Below are 10,032 nucleotides of genomic sequence, written 5' to 3'. Positions count from 1 at the left end.
ATCGCAGCGCAGCAAGCGGCAAAATTTAAACAAATTTAATCCAACGGACAAGAAATGTGATAATATACGAATTCCCGCCTTTTCTAAAATGTTTTTTTTTTTAATAATTATAATTATATTATTATCTGAAGCAGCTAAATCATCTGACAAAATATCACCCGAGATATCTTCACAATCTTATGTGTTCACAGACTTCTCAGACAACTGTAACGGTGAAATGTTTGCCGTGTTAATTGTTCCACAAAAATCAATTAGAAACTCTTAAGTCTTTTCCCGCGAGGTCTACCTTCAGAAGTCAATGGATAATCGAGCTAGTCTCAGTTGTATAGTATTATATCGCGCGAAAAAGATGAAAATCCTTATCATTTTGACTGTGTGCCTTTTTTCTCGAAGTCTTGCCGAACAATCACATAATGAGAGTTTCCATTCGAGAGAAAAGCGTTTCCTTATCTTCCCACCAACCGCACCCACGCGTCATCAATTCATTTTCGGGATTGGTATTCCCCTGGATTTGGAATCAATTGCCGTTACCACTGGATATGTATTCAAGGCGCAGTACTTTCTTCCTACTAAACCTGAAGATTTACGCATAAGTCCAATCTGGGAATCAAAGAAAACCCGCCGTGATCTTCCGAGAGCTTACCCGGAAAATCCATTGGCCTCATTTGATGGCCATAAGGAAGTGTACAATGTGGATAAGGTGCTTGTAGAAGAATCCCAAATTAATGAGAATTCATTAGCTGTAGATGAGGAAGATTGGGATTGGATGAAAGAGGACAAGGGAGACAATGACTCCAATGAAATAGAAGATGTACCGACTTCAAGATTCCCAGGAAATGATTTTAACATTGATCATACCCGATGGCATTTGTACAAAGGATTAGAAGCAATTTCTATTGAGTGAGTTGTGAAATTTTATTACTTTTTGAAAAATCTCGTAACTATAAATTCCATCAATTTAGGCGCAGTTTTGGAGGCCGTGCATGTGTTCTACGGGCAATTTGTGAGACTGCTGAAGTACCCTTCAATCGAAAAAGTGGAATCCTGGCCGAACTTATTCATATAATCCTGACTCCATCAACAACAAATGAACCATTATCGCAGCATTCTGATAATGAATACTTCAGAGCAGAACAAATCGGACGTTCTGGAATTTCCTGCAGCCGGGAATTTAGTGAATGTTCAGTCTCCCTTCTAGATATTGTTACATCTGTCCACGACCCCCTCGTGGACGAAATAGTGAAAATCCTGGCGTAGTATCTAAGACATATTATTTTTAAAATAAATTTACGTACACATCTGTGTGCCATAATTGGGATTTTTCTTTTTTTCTTTCATTAAATTCACCGGGACTCGCTGATCAATTAATACATTACAAAAAAAAAATTGGTGAGATATCTTATTTCTTAACCAACTCATTGGACAGCCAGTCTAGCCCCTCATACAGACCATGTCCTTGGGTGGCGCAGGTTGCCTGAATGTACCAGCGACGATTTCTCATTTGATTAAGATTCAACTTATCCGTGAGCTCAGCCGCCGTCATTGCATTGGGCAAATCTTGTTTATTGGCAAATATTAATATTACAGCATCCTTTAATTCATCTTCTGTCAGCTGAAATTTCCAGAAAAGCAAAGATATAGTCCGGGGATTTGCAAATTATGTCAAGGTTAAGTATTTTACCATATTCTGCAATTCTTTTTCAGCCTCTCCCACACGTTCTCGATCATTGGAATCCACCACAAAGATGAGACCCTGTGTGTTCTGGAAATAGTGTCTCCAGAGGGGTCTGATTTTGTCCTGACCACCAACATCCCATACAGTAAAGCAGATATTTTTGTATTGAACAGTCTCAACATTGAAGCCAATCGTTGGAATGGTCGTGACAATTTCTCCCAATTTTAGCTTGTACAGGATTGTTGTCTTCCCAGCAGCATCGAGACCCACTGTATGAAAAGTAAGTTTATCAGTGAAAAATCATCCGGGAAGCCCACTGAGACCCTCCAACAACACAAAATGCCATAACCTCACCCATCAAAATTCGCATCTGTTTCTCGCCGAAGAGACGTGAAAATAGGCTGGATATTGTGAGTCCCATTGCTCCAATGTATCACCAATGTGAGCCGCAGACACAACAATTACAATTCTCACTAATTATAGAATGGAAAATGCAAATGCCACGTCAATTTCATGAAGGAAATAAACGCAGTGTAAAAATTTACTTTGTGTGAAAAATGGTGACACTCGTAAGAACTTTTCGCCACAACATCGTAAAAGCATTGTACGCTTCGGGCACCCGATATTTAAATGGAAAGAAGAACATCAAAAGCTCAACCGTCATATTGAGATTACTTGAAGTAAATATCCTTCTTATTATTCTCCTAAATAAATATATTTCTTTAAAGAAATAAAAAAAATTTTGGTTTTATGTAAATCTTCTTAAATTTCAGAAAATAATATATAATATATGAATTACAATATTATGCATTAAAAAATGACATTTCTTATGGAAAAGGCAAGAGCTTTTACTGTTCCAACTTCATAAAGGGCCAACAAGGGTAAAGCAGTAATCCCTCGATTTTAAATTACAGTGCCCGCTTTGTAATCCGGATGATTGGGAGGCAAAATGACAGATGTCCGCTTCGTAATCCGGATGGATTTTTTGAATTTGTTCAACGTCTCGAAAATATAATACAAGGTTTTTATTGTAGAATTAGAATAAAAGTTTTAAAGAAGATTAAAAAGACATAATTGGAGAAGTCTATGCTATTATACTTCATTTATTAAACAAAAACATCACAGGATAGTTCCTTTTCATTGCTGAACACGCATGCATACATAATCTCAAAAGTATTTTAAATGTAACCGTCGTGAACTTGTCCGGATTACGGTGATCCGGATTAGAAAGCGGGCACTGTATTAGGTACGGTATGATTCTTACATAATCACACCTATTCAAATTGGTCGACTTACTCTGATCGGTCTCGAATTCACAGGATAGATATTTGAAGCATCCCTCGAAAATGAGGGGATCCGAAATATATGGAAATATATGTGTAAAAACGTGAAATTTTTAGATTATACTTCGAAATCCTAGTACACACTCTCGCTAAGTTAACACTTTTAAGATCGGGCCACTTTTTAATTCGGGCAGTAGTTAAATTTAAAAAAAAAAAGTTTATTGACATTTTTCAAGTTCGATTATGATTTTTATCGAATGAAGCAAATAACCTTAAATTTGCCATGTTTTGTCTTAATATTATGATGTAATTTTGCCGATTTGCATTATTAAGGGGTCAAAATATAATTGCATTTCAAACAGTTTGACACTTGAATATCTATCTAATTCATGTGACATTTGGGACCCAAATGCCCGAATTTGACAGAGTCTGCTGTACGCTTTTTGCGATAATTTTTACATTTGTTTTAGGGCTCTTTGAGTAGATGAATTTGAAAATATAAAATTTCCGTAACGGTACCTTGGTTTTAAAAATATTGTACGGTTTTTATAATATTTCCCAAAATTGAATTTAATTTTGTAAAGCTTATTTAATAAAAGACCAATTAAAAAAAAGTTTAAGAAAGGTGTTTCTCGAAATATTGCATTTTGAATGAAATAGTATGAAAAAAATTTAATTTTTAACATAGGTTTTTCTAATTTATCTCGAAATCCTATTATGGTTTTTCGAAAATTATTAGATATTTTTGTAGAGCAAGATATATTTAAAAAAAAATATAACATTAACATAACGGCACCTTAGTGCCCGAGATATTTCAAGTTGAGAACTTATATATATTTAAATTAGTAAATAACTCATATATTTAAAAGGTAATTCTAATCTATATGTATAAGTCTTGAAAAATTTAAAAAAAAAATTTCCAAATAGCCAATCTAAGAAACTATTTTTTTAATCAGAAATTGATGTTCAGTTTCTCTAAAATTCTCTAAAAAAGAACTTCCACTCTTAAGTTTAACTACTAATTTATTTTATTTTTATTTAAAAAAAAATGAGTATAGGGGAAAGTGGTCTGCCTTTGAATGCGGTAGCCGTTGAATATTTAATTTTTTCATTTTACTTTAAAGCATAAATTCTTTTCTATTAACTATTCATAATCCTCACAAGTCATCAAAAAATGCAGACCCTAGCTCTTATTTTCTAGGTGCTAGGGCAAAAAATGAAACAGCCCTAAACTGTAATTTTGATGTTCCACAATTCATGTGTTTTTTCATAATCAAAATAATTTTTCGAACAAATCTTCTATTATGAGTCATAGATCATAGAAGGTTATTCTTGGATGATATTTTTCCAAATACATTTTGATTCAGATTAGACAATTTTTGTGGGTGATAAAAGTTTGCAAATATTGCTCTGCGGCAGCCTTTAAATCTTAATATTGTGTGCCTTTGAATCCTCTCTTTCCATACATTGAAATATCTGACAGCTTCCTGTCCGGGAGCAGAATAGAACTCCTACTTTGGTCTGACGAATGTCATACAAATACTTATAACATGCTATCTTGCTCCGGCTGGGATGTTTCAAACTGACAATTGTCAACTTCGGCGTTTTCTTATAAATTTTCGAGTGAAAAACAGTGTGCTTCAGAAAAATGTAAAAAATGTTGTTGTATAATGACTTTTGACTACAGTGGTGGTTTTATTGAGTGCATTAGGGTGCATGCTAATCAATTATGGGTCGTTTAATGTTACAGCCCTAATATTCTCAGTGAAAAATTAAGATTCAAAGGCTGCCCAACCACATTCAAAGGCAGACCATGCAGGCTGCCTTTGAATATATCGACATCACATTTTCAAGTTCCTCACCAGGAAAAACTGAGGACTTGCGAGTCCTGAATGGGGTAAGGGGTAAGCATAGAAGTTTAATGAACAAGAGAATTTTTAGTGTAGTGCAAAGTAAAACTCATGTTGTAGTTTACTCTGAAAAAAATCTCAAATTTTGAACATCATTTTTCGTTCAAAGGCAGACCACTTTCCCCTACCTAAGTTAACACTAAACCTACCAAGACCCGGTCAAATTGATCGGTTTAAAATTAACACATATTTAAACGGTACAATGTCACTATCAAAAATTATAAATTTCTTAAAATATGTATGTAAAATATTTTTCAATGTTCAAATTTTAATTCTTTTCTCTTTTCCAAGACAAATTTGTTGAGTATCCTAACCCTACCGCGGTTTGTCATTTGACCCAAAAACGATTAAAAACGATCGGTAGGTTTAGTGTTCAGTTCAGAGGTGTGCAAGAACCGTTGAAACCGAATAAACGTCAAAATAAGTTTTTTCAAGTAGCGTTTTGACCATTAGGGGTCTCGGTAGCTCAATGGGCAAAGTGTTGGCTTTGTGACGCAGAGGCCCTCGGTTCGATCCTTGATCGAAGCGCGTCCGGTGAATAATAGGAAAACAGTTTTTCACCGTCCTTAAAAAAAAGCTACAAACTGAACGCAAAAATATTAAGAAGGAAGTATGATAAAAGATAAGGGAACAAAAAAAAAAGGATTTGTGATGGAGCAAAAAGAAAAATGATAGGGAGAGATGAGAGGAACAAAAATATGGGGAAAAAAACAGATGGAACTCGTATGCAAATGAGAGTAAGCGAAATTGGCTATATGGACCTGATTGAGTCTGACAGCCAAAACGTAAAACAGAGAGAGAGAGAGAGTTTTGACCATTGACGAACAAGCTTTATTTGACGTTTTTTCGGTTTCAAACGGTTCTTGCACACCTCTGGTTCAGTTCAAAAATGGAAGCTCTTCTTTTCAGAGAATATACTACCAAGACTACCACAAAAGTACTAACCAAAATTAAAAAAATCGAAGTTTTTAGAATTGGTCTTTTCGAAAAAATTTTTTTTTGTTTTAAAACAAAATTTCAACATTCATTTAGCACTCATATACACTATTTTGAACACATTTTTATAGTGTTTGCTTTAGTTCTGAAAAAAAAAATATTTTTTTGAAAATCCGTATATTTCGCAATAAAAATCTACATTTTCAAAAATAGCGTGTGTTACGGCTTTGTTTTGAACCAAAAAAAATTTTTTTTTGAAAACTCAAATGTTCCCTTTAACTATATTAAAAAATATTTTTTAGTATTAAAGTAGTTAAACTCAAAAGTGGAAACTTTTTTTTTTAGGGTATGCAATACTCAATATTACTGAAAACCAGTAAAAAAATCAGTATTATTCAATATACTTATGTATATATCAGAAAAAAAACTTACATACATTGTGACGAATTTGCCTCGTGAATGTCTTTTTGGAAGTATGGGTAGCAATGTTAGATTTTTAAATTTGTCTTGGGGAAAAAGAAACAGCGAAAAATGGAAATTTCGATAAGTCATAAAATAAAAGTATTATAAAATATTACACACACACATATCGCTCCTTGGATATTACAAGGGGCTAACACACTTTTTTTGCGATTTTGAGATTCTAATGCACATAGAGGCAGACTTTAATATATTTATACATGATATAAAGCATTAAATTCCGTTATTAGAATTTTTTTTTGAAAATTTTACTCTTCTTCATCATAACCAAACTTGGAAAATCTCAACAAACTTTTTCCAAATTTAACTTCTGCCCGATTTGAAAAGTAGCCCGATCTTAAAAGAGCCGAATTAGCGAGAGTCTTCTACTGTATATTAAAAACAATAATTTAATGTTTGATGGCATCTATTTCAAAACATCTAGATGTTAAAAGTGCCTAAATTAAACTATAATTTTAATGTGCTGTTACTGCTGTAGAAAAGAATCATTATTAACCGACAGAAGTGAGTAAGCATCTAATAAATTATGTTTGATTTATATTTATATTGATTATCTTCAACATTTTTCATTACATAACTTTTGTTCTATAATTTTATAGTTCAAAATAATAATGTGGAAAATCTCGAATAAAAGAAAACCTAGTTCTTCCAAAGTTTCTTCCTTACACAGCACTTCCTTACACATCTTTAAGGGCGGAAAGGCATTTTCCTCTACGAGGAATTGAGGAAACATGGTTGGGAATACTGCGGGTGTAAATATTTCCAATGTACAAAGAAAAAATGCACTAAATTATGGCGACTTAGGAGTTTTCCATGGAAAACTCTCTTGCCAGATATACCCCACATTTTTCTGTCTGGCTGTATCCCAAGAGAAGAGGCCAGGCATTCAAAGTTTTTCTCCAATCAAACACAAACTTCCAATCGAACTGTTGCCGAAATGCTGATATAGAGAAAACTTCTAACATTATAGACGCTTATAGTGTAATTCACGTGAAGAACAAAAGTTTCACTTCACTTTGAATTTTTCTTCTTGATGTAAGATATGCGCTTTTCAACACTGGTAAAAATAAAAGGGTCAAATTGACCCTTTTCCAAAGGATGGATCATATTTGACTCTTTGAAAGGGTCACCAGGAACCCTTCGAAAGGGTCACGGTTTTGACATCTATTTAATTCCGGAATAAACGAATAAAAAAACAATGAAAAAGTGATCTTTGGTGTTCGCTCAGATGAGAGAAATATGATATCAATAATAAGTTTACAATAAAACATGATTATTCGTGATAAATGTGCATACTAAATTTCAAGTGATACAAAAGTGAACCTTTCAAAGGATCAAATACGATCCATCCTTTTGAAAAGGGTCAATTTGACCCTTTTATTTTTACCAGTGAACCCTGTTCTATATAGCACTGAATAAGATTACTACTGAGATGCATAACTAATATTAAAAAATATGAAATTATTTGAATAACTCATACATGTTCCCCATTGATGTTTTGCTCAAGTACCGAACAATTTTATTTTCTGTTTCTATTTAAAAATGCCTATGTAATTCTCGTATATTTAATGCTTTTACTTTTCTCTCATATTGATTATAGAAGTCATTGTGTTAAAATTAAAAAAAAGAAATCTATATCAGACACAAAAAAGGAAATTAGATTTTCAAAACAGACATAGATAGTAGTAACGCTTAAAATTAAAATTTAACATTTTCTAAAAGAAAGGAGTTGGAAAACTATGAATTACAATTTTATATAATAGTTTAGAAACGAAATAAACGAATTTAGAAAAATAGGAAAATGTCATAGAAAAAAAATAATGAAGGTAATTGAAGACCCTAATAAACAATAAACTTTATATAAAAGCTTGTAAAGCACAAACGTGGAAACTCCAATAAACGATTACTATAAGGAGAATGAGTAAATTATTGTAAAGCATCGCTAACGAAAGCTTTCAAGAACAGTTCTGGTGGGGAGACAGAGTAAAATGCAAAGTGAAATATCCATATAGTGTTGAATAGGAAGAATTGGAGAGAGAATTGGGGGGTAGTAACACGCGAATAAATCCCAGGAATTCCACTCCCATCTCACTAAAATGCTTATCCTACTTTCGATTTGTTTTGTTCGCAAATTAAATTATTTCTCAGTCTGTGGAGATATATATCAAGTTTTTGTTGATTCCATTTACATTATCATACATGAAATTCATGTGGCTTTGTTTATGGTTTAAATAATCTGAGTGAGAGCGGCAGTTGAGAGAAATATGAGGTAAAGGGCAAGCCATCGTGATGTAGTTGTAGGTATCCCAACAATGGAATTGCTGTTGCTCTTTGGCGCTCGCTTTTCACTACTTCAACCAAGTGCCAGGGAGAGGATATGACGACTTACAAACAAGCACCTGGAGGAGAATTCTGAAAATTTCCTACATTTATTTTATTATTTCATATACACAACTAGAAGATATACTAGGGGGTATAGTTGCAAAAGCTTTGTCTGTGGTAAACGATTTCAGTATTCATTTTGTACTTTTCAACATTTTGGGGACAATTACTCTCAACTTTATGAATTGTAATATCACTCAAGATGATGCACAACATAGTACCGAGAGAAATAAATTAATAAATGTGCACGGTTTTTTAGGTTTGTTCTTCTTTTCTTAGTCGCAGTAAAGAGTCTAATTTCAGACGAACAGTCATATAAAATTTTAAACTTGACACAAAAAAATGAAAATTTAGTAGTATTTCTAATTATATAATATATATTAACTGATATAGAAATCCAAGAGTATATAGACATATGTTATGCCTTGCGACATTAGTTAGTGAATTATAATTTATATTATACATACACACATTGACGATAATATTAATGAGGAAATCAAATCTCAATTCACCATCTAATGTGCCAGGTAATATGTCGTCGAGTGACTGTATGCAACGCCATTATTCTTAATAACATAATTGTATAACTATAGATTATAATCAGTTATGGGCGTTCTCAGAACATTGTTACCCTAAATAGCACTCCAAGTGGGGGCTTCATGTTTAGAATAATGTTTCGCAATTAACAGTAATGATTCTAGTACAGGTCTGAATGCCCCATATAATGTCTATATATATGTGCACTTTGGATTACTGCCTTTTTGTATCATTGCTCTTGACCACCTCTAACCATACGCCCCCGCTCTCCACAAGGGTGTTTTAGTGATGAAGAGTGTGAATCAACAGTAGTAGTGCAGGAGTAGTGGACGTAGTGCAGGTTTTACAGAAACAGACTGCCATGCAACCCATGTAAGAACTACACAATTACAGTGTAAAAAATTGTATTGCCCATGCTTTACACTTTACACGGTCCCAAGTCCCAAGCTTCATAATGACTAAAATTTTCCTATGATTTTTAAGAAATGTGACACTTCGCATCCATATTTTAAAAGCTAGGGAAAAGTGCCTTGTTTTTAAAATATAGAGTCACATTTATTCAGTAGGAAAAATTTAGTCGTTATGAAGCTTGGGACCGTGCAAAGCATGGGCACTTTCCCCTATAGGTTAGGGTTGTGTACATATGAAAAGTTGTGTAATTGTGATTTTTAAGAAAGTACGAAATCTCTAAATTACTATCATAGTAGTAAAATACTACCAAATGTATATATAATACTAGCATTATGTTTACAAAATTTCCGTAGATAATAGAAGAAAAAAACATTTAAAATCAATTATTACAATCTTAATACTTGGTTATTTTTCAGGT

The 10,032-nt window shown here is 33.2% G+C and overlaps 3 protein-coding genes across 3 annotated transcripts in view; 2 read left to right on the top strand and 1 right to left on the bottom strand.

Moving 5' to 3' along the window:
• Positions 1-101: 101 nt before the first annotated feature.
• On the top strand, positions 102-1,257 carry LOC129799467 (uncharacterized). The gene is made up of 2 exons (XM_055843362.1): positions 102-900; positions 963-1,257. Exons 1-2 carry the CDS (start codon positions 299-301, stop codon positions 1,255-1,257), a joined length of 897 nt encoding a protein of 298 aa, XP_055699337.1. The 5' UTR covers positions 102-298.
• LOC129799468 (ADP-ribosylation factor 2) lies at positions 1,255-2,264 on the bottom strand. Its single transcript, XM_055843363.1, has 3 exons — positions 2,030-2,264; positions 1,682-1,944; positions 1,255-1,612 (listed from the first exon to the last, which is right to left on the bottom strand). The coding sequence occupies exons 1-3, from the start codon at positions 2,094-2,096 to the stop codon at positions 1,400-1,402; spliced, it is 543 nt and encodes a 180-aa protein (XP_055699338.1). The 5' UTR covers positions 2,097-2,264; the 3' UTR covers positions 1,255-1,399.
• A 2,298-nt stretch (positions 2,265-4,562) lies between these two features.
• LOC129799465 (tyrosine-protein phosphatase 99A) overlaps positions 4,563-10,032 on the top strand; it is an 80,505-nt gene continuing 75,035 nt past the window's right edge. Inside the window, exon 1 of the mRNA XM_055843357.1 lies at positions 4,563-4,862. Coding sequence (XP_055699332.1) covers positions 4,772-4,862 — 91 coding nt within the window. The 5' untranslated portion in view covers positions 4,563-4,771. The remainder of the gene's footprint in view (positions 4,863-10,032) is intronic.

This window comes from Phlebotomus papatasi, chromosome 1 (assembly GCF_024763615.1).
Source record: "Phlebotomus papatasi isolate M1 chromosome 1, Ppap_2.1, whole genome shotgun sequence".
Taxonomy (NCBI): Eukaryota; Metazoa; Arthropoda; class Insecta; order Diptera; family Psychodidae; genus Phlebotomus; species Phlebotomus papatasi.
This window is presented reverse-complemented; position numbering and strand designations above follow the sequence as displayed.